The sequence below is a fragment of the Theobroma cacao genome, chromosome 10 (genome assembly GCF_000208745.1).
Source record: "Theobroma cacao cultivar B97-61/B2 chromosome 10, Criollo_cocoa_genome_V2, whole genome shotgun sequence".
Classification (NCBI taxonomy): Eukaryota; Viridiplantae; Streptophyta; class Magnoliopsida; order Malvales; family Malvaceae; genus Theobroma; species Theobroma cacao.
The window spans coordinates 17,947,468-17,963,862 of NC_030859.1; the positions used below are offsets into that span (position 1 = coordinate 17,947,468).

Below are 16,395 nucleotides of genomic sequence, written 5' to 3' on the forward strand. Positions count from 1 at the left end.
TTTTCTTTGATTTTCTCTTTCTAGGGTTTTGTTTTTATTTTCTCTCTCTTCTTGCTGGTTTGGCCGGCCATGGGGTGGAAGATGAGCTGATTTTTGTGCCTTTTAAAAAGGAAAATAATAAATTAATAAAGGCATGACACGTGGCATCATGTCATTGGCCCGTTTTTAAAACTTTAAAATTTTTAATCCTTTTTATCTCCACCACACAATTAGTCAATGGTCAAAATGAGGATAAGAGATGACCATGTGCTGAAAAAATGTCCTAGTGGTGGAAAATTACTGTTTTGCCCCTGTGGTGGTAAAATTACCATTTTTCCTCTATACTCTAAATTATACCAGAATTAAAATTTTTCACTTCTAAACCTCAAATCTTACTCCAATAAGTCAAATGGGGCCAAAAGAATCTTTTCTAAAATTCTCATTTTGTCCTAAATGGCAAATGACCATTTTGCCCCTAGATAGCGAAAATTTCGGTTTGTCTCCAAATTGATCTTCGAACTCTGAATTACCATATTAAACCATTTTGAAACTTTAAAATTCTTAATCTCATCATAAATTCTCTATTTGATCTAGTTCGAGGCTTAAATCAACTTTGTTGTGCCTCTAGGTACAGTACCGACTTTTGTAAATTCTTCGAGACTCTCCTAGCATGCAAACATGCTATCCATCACATGTATGTCATGACAAATATTTTTATAGAGTCGGGCTTATCATCTTCTCCCCCACTTGGATCAACCATATGATCCTTCTTGATGACTGATTTCGACATCCGGCTAAATATTAATATTTTAATATTATTTCATTAATAAAATATTATTTTATTCTAAAAATTTTATCTTGTCTCCTTGATACCCAAAATACATTATTATGCCTCACTTGACTTCCGAATCGCCTTTTATCTCGCAAATTCTCCTCCGATAAAATTATTATTATTTTATTTTTATTTTCTCACTTTTAGAATATTTTATCCTAAACTACTCCTTTCGTCTTTTATCACTTTTAAACATTTTAATTGACCTCAATTTGCATTCGATCAACTTTATTTATTACCATATCAAAGTATGGGGTATTTCAGTCTGTCTAGCACTAAGCATGGACCAACTTATTTTGTACTAGAGCCTTGTGGCATATAATTTGCTAGCCATTGCTCTGCTTCACTTCTTTTGAAATCTAATATATACTTATTATTGCCTTTCAAAAAAGAATTATCTAGATTTTGGATATATCTAGATATAATAGCATGAGCCACAAAAGTCTAGCCATTCCAATTTTATTGACCATAATGTATAATTTACCGTAATAGTAGGTGGTAACAACCAAAACTAATCTCTATTAGTGTTCAGCCACCATAGTTTCACCCCTTGTAGCATTAATTCACACAAGAGTTTCATCTCCATTCAGACTCTAGCAATTTGTATCCAATGTGCAATGTTATAATTCAAAATAAGCTTCACCAAAGCTTAAGGATCTAGAGAGTTTTTCTTTCCTTGCTCTATTGGTAGTTTTAAAATTTCTAAAGCTTTGTGTGGTTGCAATCAGTAGACAGAACAAACAGGCAACCGGTTAGGATTATAGAGGATGTTTTGGTTAAAGGTGGATATTTGTACATACTAGTGGACTTCATTGTGCTTGAGATTGAAGATGATGTTGAAATTCCTCTTATTTTGGGACTACCATTCTTAGCTACAGTTGGAGCAATCATTGATGTGAAGAATGGCAAAATAACTTTCAAAGTTGGAGACAAAAAAGTAGTGCTTAATTAATGCAACTAAGTATCCCTATACAGATAGTTGTTATAGAGTGGATTCAGTTGATGAGTTGGCTAAAAAGGAATTTGATGAGGATTATCCTCTAACAACAAGTACAACAAATTTTAAGGTTGAACAACAAGTTTTGTTACTTTTCAATCCACACTTCAAGCTTTTTCCATGAAAATGCAAATCAAGATGATTGGGTCCTTTTAAAGCGGTTAAGGTTTATCCTTGTGGTATTATAGAAATTACTAGTGAGGTTGCTGGAACATTCATGGTTAATGGAACAAGTCTTAAGCCTTATTATGGTGTTGAAAAATGCAAAATGAGGTGCCATAGTCAAGCTAGTGACTATAAAGAAGCACTTCTTGAAAGGTAACCCAAGCTTTTGAAACTCTTATTTTTTTTATTTTACGTTATTTTTACTTTATTTATATTTCTACATTAATCTCTATTCATTTTTTTATTTATTTTTAGTAAAAAAAAATTCCTCTTACAAGTAACAATGAAGAAGATGATGATGCGGAAGAAGAGGAAGATTAGAGCTTTCCAGATTCATTTAACTATCAAGGAGTATTCTTTACTTTTCTTTTATTTTTTCTAACATTGAGAACAATGTTTAGTTTAAGTTTGGGAGGGTCAATTTATTTTTCTTTTCTGATGGTTAATATATTGTGGAAGCTTTAAATTTAATTTTATTTGCATTTTTATTTAGAATTTAAGTAATTAGGATTAGTTGATCATTTAAATTTTTATGCTAACTTGAATTTTAGGAATCTAGATTAGAGTTATGCCGAAATTTTTTCAAAGATTTCCTTATCCAATTATGATAATTAGTTGTCTTGTATCTTTAGCTTTAGGTGAATAAGGATATTGTTTTATTCATGCTAAATTTTTTTGTTTAGTATCATTGTTAGGATGTGATTTTCACAATTTTAAACACTATATCTTTTACTTTGAATTATTGTGCATATTTAGAGAAAGTTTATGTTGATATAAAATTTCGATTATGTCATATTTTAAGCAATCTTTGTACCATTTGATCGTTTCAAGCCAAACTTGATATATTTTTATCCCTAGTATACACTTTTGAGCCTAATTTCCCTTTTCTTTATTTAACCACATAATAATTGAATTTAGACTTTAAGCTAATGAGTGTTCTAATAGGCTTAGGAAACTTATTTCATTTAAATCTCTTGTTATCTACTTTAATTGTACTAGACCACTAGGAGTTAAGTTGTTTTAAGATTAAGGAAACCCTATTATAAATAGGACCCTTAGACATTAGTTGCAGGCAATAGAGTCAATTGCCCCAGTAGTCTAGCATTCAAGCATTTTAGCATTCTTAGGTTATTTGCTTAAAATCTTAGGTAGTTATTTTTTTCTTGGGAATAATATATTTATTTTTCTCCAAAGTCTCTTCGTCAAGTTTATTCAATTATATGTACTTTCACATCTTTGTGCAATATTTTGAGTTAAGCTTGCTTAGGCTTTCAATCCACAAGCCTTTAAGTGCCACAGAGATCTTGGTTAAAGTTCCAAACTCATGACAGCGGCCTCTACTAGCCCCCTTCCCTCCACCTTTACTCTCGAGTAATAAAATAGCTAAGGACTACAAAAATTAATTTACTAACAAAAGTATTTGAAACAGCAAGTCATTGAATTAACATGGCAGAATAAGAGGAAGACCACATGAAAAACCTTTCAACTTTCACACTACTAAGCACAAATAAGCACTGCTGCAGCCAAGGATTTGGTTCAACCGCACAGTATATTTTTTTCTTTTGCTATTGAGAGATGATTTTGCTACGAAAGCAGTTAGCAGAACATTTTGAATGTCAAGCCAGTAGTTTTTCATCCAATATCTTACTGAAACGTTCCACTGCACAAGGGCTGAAATGATTGACATAGTCACCCACCTTACCTTTCCAAAAATAGGTTTTGTTTTCTCATGTATAGTATAGGTTAAATCCTTCTTTGTTGACTCTCAAAGTCTTCAGGTTTTTGAAGCTACAAAGTTGCGATATATCTTCAACGAGTCCCGTTTTCTCTTCTTCCACAAAGAAAAGGAAACCAATGAACTCTGCCAATTTTTTGATGTGAAAGATTGGGTCTTCCTTCATGTCTTCATACTTGATAAACAACACTTTGTTTGGTTTCTGCAAGCTCTCCTTCCAATACCCAACACATGATCCCAAGAGGGGTCCAAACGGCTCCTCTCAACACAACATCTAGAAACATTCCTCCAATGTCCAGTTCGGAAGGCTTAGGAAATGCCATAGCAGAACAATGACATCACAAGGATTTCGATCTATGTAAACAATTCGACAGTGGGATGGTACACGATGGATTCGGGTAAAGATGCATAAGGAATGTGAATAGCAAAAAGCCTAAGGGATGGAATATTACTAGGATCGGGGACCTGATTCTTGCACACGTCGTACTCGGAACATTGTTGTATTCAATGGGACGCTGGAAAGCGTATAACAAGTACGGTTGATGATGGTGAAAACTAGTGCTTTCAACCATGTTGTGCCACTTTTGAGCTTAGAGGCTATTATGATGAGCTTCAAAGCATTTTTGAAAGGACATTGTGTTTGGAATCAGGTTGGGTTGGTGCCAAAGTCCTAGGGAAAGAGTAGAAAGGCTTGCAGAATTTTGGGTTTGGGAATGTTGGCAGTTGTTTTCTTCAGCCATAGATGAGAGGTAGGGTTTGGTTGGGAGTGCTACTCTGCCATTACAGGATAAGATGGGAGAGGTAAGGGTGTAATAGATTGATGTCTTTTGTTATCAAAGAAAGAACTATAGTTTTATAGCCATAGTGCAGTTATCCGTGCATTAAGACTCCATTTGGTTGTATTTTTTTTTATTAATATTTGATGGACTAATAGTGTATAGCTTTTATACACAATCAAGCCACCAAATCGTGACATATCATTAATGAGATATTATTTTAAAGGAAATAAAAGGTTGATAAGGTCCAAAATGGTATCAGGTTTTAATATCAATTTTATATTTTTTTTAAAATAATATCTCATTAACGGAGTGTCAGGATTTGGTGGCTTAATAGTGTATAGAAATTATACATTGTTAATATATCAAATATTTTTCTTTTTTTTTCAATTTACTTGTTATTTTTTGAATAATTTCTGTAAGCAAATGATTAAATAATTAAATTGTAACCCAAATATAGCATAACAAGTAGAATCATACATTTTATCGTTTAAAAAGTTATACATTTTTCATATAATCTTTTAAAATTTTTATTGACTTTTGTAATTAAGCAGTTTTTTATTTCTGTATTTCTTAAAACAAAAAGTAAACAACAAAAACATCAATGTCAATCAAATTAATAGAACTTAAATTATTTGTTATTTATTGACTTTAGAAGAAGAAATTCTCGTCTTGCGGAATTGAGAAACACGAAAACTTACTATTAAACCAAAAGGTGAAATACACTGATTCTCTCAATTTTTGATTATATTTACATGTGAGTGTAATAGTTTTTAAAATGAACACTCTATCTCAAATGTGTAAACAACATTAATGTTTAAATGTGAAATATTTAAAATGTCTTTCTTCTTTTTTCACTCTTTTCCTTACTTTCAAGCCAACTAATGATGCTCATGCTCCTTTACCTCGACTAGCCACCCCAAGGGAACATTAGATTTGGGGAACGTCGATCTGGTGCTCCCTAGTGCTCCATAAAGATGAGTGCTCTCGTGGTGCTCCTTAAGGCACACCAGACCGGTGCTTCCAGGGAGCAACAGATCAGTGCTATGGTCGGATCTAGTGCTCTCAGGCCAGATGCGACCTCGGGGTGGTCATCCGACGAGAAGTAGGGTAGGGTTTTGTTTTTTTTTTTTGAAAAATTATAATTTAATAATTTTTAAAATTAATGAAGGATAAAATTATCTTTTCAATATTATCACGTTATCATATTAACGGAAACATTAACATTTGATTAACAGTTGTACTTATATGTTCAACAAAAAATATTCTTTTAAAACGGATTATATATTTCAAAAACTAATAAACTTACATGAAATTATAATTAATATTTAAAAGTATTAGTGTATTTTACCCTAAACTAAATGTTCAAATGTTTAAAGTAAATTATTGAGCACTGCTATTCAGGCCAAGAAAATAATCCGACTGTTGGACTGTTTGCGTTGAGGATTGTTTGCATTTGCAAACTGCTCATGTACATGACCTGATTTGAAGATGGCAGATGCAGGATGCAAGCTTTCCACTAATATGGAGTACAACACGTAATACAAAAGTTAACGAGGCATAAGGATGTCCATGGGAAGGATATCTATTATTTTTAAAGTACCTAACTCCAACCTTATTAAATTATTTAATACGATAATCAAGCTCTACAAATATTAAATTAAAATTTTAAATTTTAAATTATTAGTCGAATCCGTACTCAAATATTCCTAAATATTACCCATTGAATATCCATACCCATTAAATACCTGATTAAAATAAATTTATGATCAATTTTTATGCTTATTATTAATAAATATAATCCATAGCTTCGTGTTTAAGCTCATGACCAAAAAACTGCAACTTGTGGAGTAGATACAGAGTATAGATACAAAGGCTTACAAGAGTTGAATGTATAGCATTACATACCATTCTGCTACCGTAGTTGCCGATTTACAATTCCTCATTCAACTCTGTATGCCATATTTCTATGACCACAACCAATCCTAATGTCATTAATCAGTGATTCTTGAACCTTGATTCCAGCTTCTTTCATCCGATACATAACCCATAAGCATGGCATTCCAACATGCAATGTTTCTTATATCACCAACAATCTCAAATGCCTTTCCAGTACCTCACCAATCCGCATTTACCATACAGGTGGATCAATCTGCACTGTATGAAAACATCCGACTCCAAACCAAGCTTGATAGCATTGGCATGAACCCGTCAACCAGACATGCCATCATCATCCATCCTAGCACATGCCTTGAAAACACTTGAATAAAATAAAAGTTATTTTCTCAATTCCCTGTCTACCCATCTCATTAAAATCCTCAATAACCTTGCCAAATTGGTTTTCCCTGCAGCTACTCACAATTCTTGCTGTCCAAGTAACAGTATTACATGGTGATAGTTGATTAAAGACAAAGTTGGCATCATCGAGGCACCTGAATTTTGCATAAAAGTTTATTAAAAGACCCAGATAGAGAAATAATTACTAACACCCAACTTGAGTAACTGCCCATGCACTTGCTTCCGTAATCCATATTCTTCGTCACAACACAAGACTTGAGAAGACGTAAGATGAACAGAGTTGTGACTTCCACTACTCAAACCCTCAATTCTACAAACAAGTAGCCAGTCAAACCTAAATGCAACACATTAATAAAACACGAACAGAGGCTAACCATGGTATAAATCATTCTGAAGGTAGTAGCATTACCTCATAGGTCTGCCAAAGTGAGCTGTCCTCATTCTCAAGAATATTTTCATGTTACATGTATCAGGAGCACAACCATGATAAAAATGAATGTCATGACAAAGATCAGAAGCCACTCGAAACAATTAGTCTTAGAGGTTTCTGAATATATTTTCATGGCACGGACATTAGCATGTCCAGTGCTGGCAAGGCTATTCTCAACAGCCTTCTCTGTGGAATCAAGTATCTGCAGTATGCCACAATCAGTTTATAAGACCAGCAACAAACAGTTGCAAAACAAAATAAGGAAAAAGCTAGCACACACACACATAATAGTTATATATGCATGGAAGTGCATCAGAAAGAAACGAAACCCAAATGCTCCATTAGTTGAACAGAAGGGATACAGGAGATGCATAACTTGGCAAATATCTGTTTTCTAACTCAAGACTTCATCAAATAGTCTGGAGAAGACCCAATGGGTGACTCAAATACGAAAACATCATTTCAATGAATGTCATTTGCATTTTGAAAAAAAAACAAAAAGAAAACAAGCTACACAAAATGAGTAGGAAATAACACAACACAACATGCTATTACAGAATCCTTTTAAACCTTTAAAAGCTAGCCTCCATGCTAGTTATTTCTCAGAAATGCCTATTTTGTTATAAAGCTGAATTAACATAATCCCAGCTGTTACAAATAGATAAAAATTGACCTAATCCGGACATAAATCCAGTAATTGGGATAGTCCTAACCACTGCAGAGGAAACATTGGACTCTAAACTCATAAAGCATCAACTCTCCATGTAAATTATGAACAGTAAGAAACCACACAAAGTTTCATAGTCTCTTAATATGATACACGAATGAAGACATACACAAGCAAAATTATAAATAAAAGATTGTCTGCTTCTATATTCTCCAAAACATATAAAATTGGCACATGTCATATCTTATCAAGAGTAGATAATCAATGTAAGGAACAATGGAACACTTAATAGTGTATAATGTACACTTACTTTTTCAGTGTTCTCCAAAGATCAGCTCATCATGAGACTACTCTCTTTAAGTTGCCGTGCCAACCCAACCATCTCATCAGTTAAATCCTCCTGAAGCTTTCTGTTTTCAAGGAGATTATTAACAGCCATTAACAGCAACATAAACCCAAATAACATGCAGATATCTTCAAGCTTTATGATCATTCCAGCTACCCCCTTTAGAACATAGCTTTGATATGACAATTATGATGCCATATGAGCCATTCACTGACCTCATCCATTTGCAGTTCCTTCCAGCAGTGATATATCATAATTTATTCTCAAACTAATGTTAAATGTAACTAGGAGAAAGCATAATTGACTCAAAGTATCGATACGCAATAGCAATATCAAATGATACTTGTGCTTTTGTATGTGTGCTTCAGCTGCAGCATCCAGTTTGACAGGTGCTGATGTATAAGCCTCAGTTCTGTCTTGCATTCTATCTTTGATGCTTGAGGTTGGCCTGTTCAATGGCCCAAAGCAATCAAAACAAAACTTATGATAAAAAAAAAAAAGCATTATTCAAGATCTAATATGAATTTCAGTCATCCTCAGTACTTAAGATTCACTTACACAGCTCTCCTTCTTAATCCTGGTGAAGAAGGCTTGTGATTTTCTGCATCTGATTTAGGACTCTTATCAAAAGAGTTTCTGGTGACGGCCTCTTGAGGTACCTTAATATTGGGCTGGACCATATAAAGAATGTTTAACAATGACAACCTCCATGAATAAGAATCAAGAGTCCATGCATAGAAATAGGCAAGCACGCATGTGCAGACAAGCACAAAGCATACACACTGATGCAGCCATAGGAGAAAAACCTTTATTGCTTCTATATTTATAGTTTCAGCACTAGCATTTTAGGATTTTCATTTTACAAATTCTGGCTATTATTCAAATCATTATAAGATAAGCTTTCAAGAACATATACACACACCAGTGTGGCAGTTAACTTCGAAGCAATATCCTCAATATTCTCTGAATAATCACTGGCCACAGCCTTTGAAACTCTGGGGAAGAAAACCAAATTAAATTTGAAAGCTAATAAGCTATCACATAAACAAAACAATTAAATCTGTGAATCAGTCATCAAAAACCAAGTTGATCTTTTTCCTTATATTATTGTGGTCCACAACAAATTAAATCTGAGAAGCTGCTCAATCAAATAAGGGAAGAAAAATGAACCTGGGTAAGCCTTCTGGTGTTCTCTCTTCAGCCAAATGTCCTAATAGCTCTCGTAAAGTAGCAACATACTGCAATGAAAAAAAAAAGAAAAATTCGAATTCTTTACATCATTCACAAATTTAAATGAAAAAAGAAAAATCCATACAGAAGGGAAACAAAATGCAAAAAAAAAAAAAAGAAGCGGAAGAAAATCAATCAGCATTTTGTGAAAGACACAGACACAAAATCACCATCAAATACTCATTAATAATTAAAGTTTAGAATGATTTTGTTGTTGGGGTGCAGGTGCCAGTAACCTCCAAAAATTCACTTCTGTTTTACTCATTCCCATCTCTATGGCCTGCCGTGTAACCAATTTTTATAAATATAAGATAAACAAAATTAATAATCAAAGAAACAATTACTGAGCGGTTATTTCAATTTTCATACATATCTATAACATATATTAAGATTGTCCCCAAAGAGGTGTGATAATGACACCTGTCCAGGGATATAGAAAACAAAATAGAAACTAAAACCAACAGGTGCTCTGGATTGATTGGATTGAGTCTTAGTCCATTTTCCTTTCCCATGCAACAAGAAAGAAAACATTAACAGATGCAGCAATCCTCTTCGTACAATCTTCGCAAGGAAGCAAAGTAAAAACCACTCCCAAAAAAAAAAAACAGTCTTTAGCTCCCAATAACAAATAATCCAATAACAAGAACCTAGAATCTATCTAGTCCCTTCAAAATTACCAATGATCCCCACCCATTAAAACTAAATCTAACACCTTTTGCAAGAATTAAAAACACCCAGATCAAAAATAACACATTAAATACAAAATAAATCAATTCCAGATTCAATTCAGCAAAGATTATTTATTATTCAGATCACTTATTGCAGAAGAAAGAAACATGAATGCATAAAGAATACAAACAAAACTAAAATATATTGAGAATTATGGAATTAAAATTACCTGATTTAATGGATTATTAGAGAAAGAAACAAAAATATGTTTTGTTTTTGGAGAGAGAGAGAGGTGGGTGATACGGATAGGATAGATTTCGAGGTATTTAAACAGTTTCAAGAGTGGAGGAGACATTGCACCCCGAGAAGAAAAACAGTGGCTCATGGCTGGGCTTTTTAAGAAAGAGAGGAAACTGGAGGCAGAAGGAAGGGGAAAGAGAAGAAAAGAAGAAAAGAGGAAAGGGAAGGAAAGAGGGAGCCGGCGGCGGAAAGGACTAGGCCGGCGAAGGCGACGTCGCCAGGGACCGAGGAAGGAGAGGGGGTTAAGAGAAGACGAGAAGAGCCAAAACGAAAAAAGTGGAAAGCGGTTGGCTGGTTGAGTTATAATATTTTATAGGAAGATCAAAACTACGTCGTTTTGGATACTAAAAGAAGAGGTGGGCAGCATCCACCAAGCCCAATCCGGATCAGCTTTAGGCTTAGTAGATTTGGGTCAAACCCAATAACAATTGAGTATTTCCTAATCCATTATTTTACCTTTTAATTATTTATTTTATTAATGTAATTTCTATTTTTTATGCATGAATTAAATTTATGAAATTATTTTGAAATAGAGATAAGATTAAAAAAAATTAATTGAATAAATTTAATAACCACTTACCAAAATTATTGGGGGATCCCAAGATTATCTTCACTGGCTGGATTAATTCTAAATAATTATAAAGGCATAGGATAAAAAATTAGTAACTAATATTAAAGATAATTTACAAAATTTCATCATTAAAATTAAATATTATTAAGTTTAATTATTATTCATTGCACTTTAATAATTTTATTATATAAATTATGTAGTTTATGAATAATTACTTTCAATATGTTACATTTTCTCAATTTTAATTTTATTTTGTTATTAGATTCATCATAATTAACAAAACAGGATTATACTATTATTACCATATTTTAAGCTATAAAAAATCAAATCTTTTCAAATATTAAAAATTATTTAAATAAAAACTTTACTCTAACAACATGAGAAAATTTATAAAATATCGGTATTTTAAAATTATTATCTTTAATATATTATTACTACTATTATTTATAATATCACTGTAAGCATATTCCAATTATAGTATCATTCCAAAATCACTTCCAAGCTCTAGATGATGATATCATTGTAGACACCCCATTTTGTCTCAGACATTGAATTTTGAAAATAAAAAAATAAAGAAAAACAAAACAGATAAAAGAGATAGATATGGAAAGATAAGGATATGTTTGTACCAATCTTAATTAAACTGAAAATCTAAAGAGAAATTATGTTAAATTAAATTAAAACTCAAGAAATCAGTTTGAGAAGGAATATGGCATATTGACTATAAATATAGCTAAGCATCAAGGCCAAAGGACATACAGAGACAGAAAGAACAATTAGGTACACAGAAAGAAAAAATTAAGAAGAGAAAATAGAAAAAAATAGGGAGAGAAAACAATTAGGGAAGGAAAACTGAGTAGAAACAATTGGTAGAGGAAAGAAAATAGTTCTTGAGTTCTTAGGTTCTTAGGTTTCAATTTCTTTTAAATCTAAAAGAATCAATTTAATTTCTTAAGAAATTATTTTGATTAAAGGGAGAGATAAAAAATAAAAACAAAAAGAGTGTCTTAGTTTCTTAAATAGGATTTAAAAAGTACTACTCATTCACGCTTAGCATCTAGATTTGATGTTTGGTATTTGGATTTGCAGTTTAGTTTTCTTCTTAGGTTTTACAGCCCAATTAGGTAAGTTTTTTTTTATGATTCTAATTTTTCTTTTTTTGGGACATTAAAAATTAGGGGTTTACATTGAATAAATAAAGACTCTCCAATGATGGAATTTTAATGCGTTTATTAATAATAGTTTCTTTAAAATTTTAAGGTGAGAAATTTTTCTTGAATTTTGTCATAAGTGTTGGAGTTTTCAAGAAATATTTCAACAAGAGTTTTTGTTTATTTCAATCACATTAAATAAATAAAGACTCCCCAATAATGGAATTTCAAGAAGATTATAAATAATAGCTTCTTGAAAATTTCTAGGTGAGAGATTTTCCTTAAATTTTGTCATAAGTGTTGTAGTTTTTAAGAAAAATCTCAATATAACAGAGTTTTCATTTATTTTAGGAATAGAATAAAATTAAATATTTAATAAGGCTAGAAGATAATAAATAAATAATTAATTACGTACCAATTAAATGGACATTATAGGGGTGTTAATACCTTCCTCACACATAACTGTACTCTTGTACCTAAATCTATCTTGTAGGCCAAGACCTATTTTTTACATGAACCTAAGTCAAGCATACAATTCCATTGGAAAATAGATTCATTTAAGTGGTTAGTCACATGTAAGCAAAAAAGACTGATGGCGACTCCTTTTAAGTTGAACTGTTGAGTTTCAAGACTCACCACGTTATGACAGCTTGGCGACTCCACTGGAGACCTTTGAGAGTCAAGCTTATAACTAGTTATTTGTTGTCTTAAGCTTTAAAGTTTATATTTATTTATTTTTCAATTATTTTGTTCATATTCTTTATACATAATTTATTTATTCACACACAACACTTACATGCATGAATAAGCCTTTAACTCAAGCTTTGTCCTTTTTAAAAGGAAGCAAAGTACCCTGCTCTCATGAGGTGATAACTTTCGTGTGGGCACGCAAAATATTTTCACTTAAATCGAACCCTTTTCGTTGGTAGCCTATAATAGGTAAGGATTGGGGTGCCTTACTGGTCCAGAGTGGACGACAGTAAGGTAAAATTTAAGAACCTTTAAGTTTGTGTTTAATCTAAACCCAGCATATAGTGAACCTTATAGAGCTAACCCTAAGTAATTAAAGCATTCCTGCTATGTCACATAGAAAACACCAAGAGATAGGTACACATAACTTTGGTATTATATATTGTTTTGTGTTAACTTGCTTAATCTTTGTACTTTTACACTCATGCACTTGCATCATGCACCAATCATATAAGGATATCTACCATATGTCGTTGTTTAATTTTTGTCCTTTAACAATCATTCACTTGCATCATGCATCCATCGTATAGGGATATTTGCCCTTCATTATTTATCATTATGTGGCAGATATCCAGAACATATTTAGAACCTATATTAACATAACCAAGATTTTTTTTCATGAACAAACAATTTCACAATAACATGAGAAGTATCGTAATTCATATTTATGGTAAAATAAGGTCCTAAAGATAGCTCGACCACCAAAGCCACCTATTCGTAATTCATACAATGCTTGCCTGCAAACTAGGATTATGGAAAATAAGTGGTCTGTGCAAATGGACCAAATAGAGAAGGTTCAAGAAGATATGAAAGAACAGTTGGCTCTGATGATGGAGCAAATATGAGCATTAGCAAAGGGAAAATAGTGGTTAAGAAACTTGCCAACTAGACCAGCCAACAAACTTCAAGCAACAAAAATTCAAAACAATAAGGGAACGTGGATTGAAGAACCCAAGAGGATAGAATTATCGACAGTAGACTATTTCTAAAACTTGTTGAAGGCAGAAGCGTGTGATATTAGCCGGTTTAATGGTGAATTAATTCCCCAATTAACTTCAGATAATGACAATTTAGTCTTATGTGCAAAACCATCCTTATTAGAGGAAAGAAGTAGTTTTTGGAATAGACAAAGACAGCGCAGTTAGACCTGATGGTTTTTCATCTTTTTTTTATCAACAATGTTGGCACATTATTGCACAGGATCTCCTAGTATTAGTGAAAGATTTTTTTGCAGGAATAGCATTTCCCAAGGGGGTCACTTCTACAACACTAGTGTTTTTACCCAAGAAATCGGATGCATCTACTTGAGGAGATTACCGCCCAATCAGCTTATGCACTATTATGAATAAGATCGTGACTAAGATCTTGACAAGCAGGTTAGCTAAAGTTTTACCTAATTTAATATCTGACAATCAAAGTAGCTTTGTGAGTGGCAGGTTAATCAGTGATAATATTTTATTAGCTCAAGAGCTAATAAGTAACATTGCCTACAAAGCTAAATGTGGGAATGTGGTGTTGAAACGCGATATAATGAAAGTTTACGATCGGTTGAGTTGGGAGTTTTTATATGTAATGCTAGCCAAATTTGGATTTAATATTCAATGGATTGACATGATCAGGAGATGCATTGCTAATTGTTGGTTTTCTGTGCTAATTAATGGGTGATTGGTTGGGTACTTTAAATCGGAGAGAAGATTACGACAAGGGGATTCTATTTCGCCTCTTTTATTTATATTGGCAGCGGAATACTTAGCAAGAGGTCTCAATTCTCTATTTTTTCGATATGGGTCCTTACATTTTCATTCTGGTTGCTCTATGAACATTAGTCACCTTTCATTTGCCGATGATGTTATGATATTTACTAATGGGAGCAAATAAGCTTTGGAGAAAATTCTAAAATTTTTGCAGGAGTATGAGCAGATTTCGGGGTAGAAAGTAAATCATCAGAAGAGTTGTTTTGTTGCAGCTAGCAATATGCCAAGTTCCAGAAGGTAAATTATTTCACAAACAACGAGATTTCTACATAAGACTCTACCTATAGTGTATTTGGGAGCTCCTTTATTCAAAGGTCACAAAAAGGTAATGTCGTTTGATTCATTGATTAACAAAATTTGTGAGCGTATCTCAAGTTGGGAAAACAAAATTTTATCTCTTGGTGGCCATATAACTTTATTGCGGAGTGTGCTTTCATCTTTGTCGATTTATCTCCTCCAAGTGCTTAAGCCCTCGATATATGTTATAGAAAAAATAGAGAGACTTTTCAATAGTTTCTTATGGGGCGGTTCCACGGACAACAAAAGGATTCACTGGACATCTTGACACAATATCACTTTTCCCAGCTCGAAAGATGGTTTAGATATCCGTAGCTTGAAGGACATTTTTTATGCTTTTATTGCAAAACGTTTATGGAGGTTTGACACTTGTAAGAGTCTACGGGCGAGGTACATGCGATTAAATTATTGCATTAGACATATTCATCATAATTTCACTGCTAAGCCGCATGATTCAGCTACATGGAAGAGGTTAATAGACGAAAGAGCTGCAACAAGACAACAAATACGTTGGAGGATAGGTAACGGAGATATATTTTTTTGGCATGATGCTTGGATGGGTGATGAACCACTGGTAAATTCTTTCTCCTCATTTAGTCATTCTATGATGAAGGTTAATTATTTTTTTCATGACAATGGATGGGATGTGGATAAGCTTAAAACTGTTGTACCTGATGTGATTATGGATGAGATAGTGAAGATTCCTATTAGCAGAGATAATGAGGATATAGCATATTGGGCCCTTACACCGAATAGAGAATTTTCCACTAAAAATGCCTAAGAATTATTGCAACAACGGAAACAGGTGAATCCAGTGGGTAAGCTGATTTGGCATAAGTCTGTTCCCCTCACTATCTCTTTCTTTTTATGGCGCATGTTGAATAACTGGATTCCAGTGGAGGTGCAAATGAAAATCAAAGGCATTCAGCTTGCATCGAAATGCCTTTGCTATCAATGAAAAGAATCATTACTGCATGTTTTATGGGACAGTCCAATTGCACAACAGGTTTGAAATTTTTTCGCAAAATTCTTTCAAATCTATGTTCATAATCCTCAAAATGTTTTGCAGATCCTCCATTCTTGGTACTACTCAAGTGACTTTACTAAACCGGGACATATTAGAACATTATTGCCTTTGTTTATTTTCTGGTTCTTATGGGTTGAAAGGAATGATACAAAGCATAGAGACCTAGGTATGTATCCTGATCGAGTTATTTGGCGAATTATGAAAATGTTGAGACAGCTTTTTCAAGGCAGTTTATTGTGTAAATGGCAATGGAGAGGGGACCTTGACATTACTATACATTGGGGATTTAAATTTGCACAGCAAAGCTAGGCCCGATCAAAAATTATTCATTGGATTAAACCATTGATAGGTGAACTTAAGTTGAATGTTGATGGTAGTTCTAAGGACGATTTTCAGAATGCTACTGGGGGAGGTGTTTTGA

General features: G+C 33.1%; 1 protein-coding gene and 1 pseudogene across 3 annotated transcripts; both read right to left on the reverse strand.

Annotated features, from left to right (window-relative positions):
- On the reverse strand, window positions 3,279-4,558 carry LOC108663744 (annotated as a pseudogene).
- On the reverse strand, window positions 6,307-10,701 carry LOC18587083. 3 transcript variants are annotated; one of them, XR_001929643.1, is made up of 8 exons: window positions 10,354-10,701; window positions 9,396-9,463; window positions 9,148-9,220; window positions 8,784-8,896; window positions 8,569-8,673; window positions 8,190-8,289; window positions 7,192-7,414; window positions 6,307-6,916 (listed from the first exon to the last, which is right to left on the reverse strand). XR_001929643.1 is itself a non-coding variant. In XM_018128571.1 (7 exons), the coding sequence occupies exons 1-6, from the start codon at window positions 10,507-10,509 to the stop codon at window positions 8,211-8,213; spliced, it is 594 nt and encodes a 197-aa protein (XP_017984060.1). In that variant the 5' UTR covers window positions 10,510-10,701; the 3' UTR covers window positions 6,307-7,414; window positions 8,190-8,210. The 3 variants fall into 3 exon arrangements, 2 of the variants coding, with proteins under 2 accessions (XP_017984060.1, XP_017984059.1); XM_018128571.1 differs by having other exon boundaries at window positions 6,307-7,414; XM_018128570.1 differs by lacking the exons at window positions 6,307-6,916; window positions 7,192-7,414 and having other exon boundaries at window positions 8,196-8,673.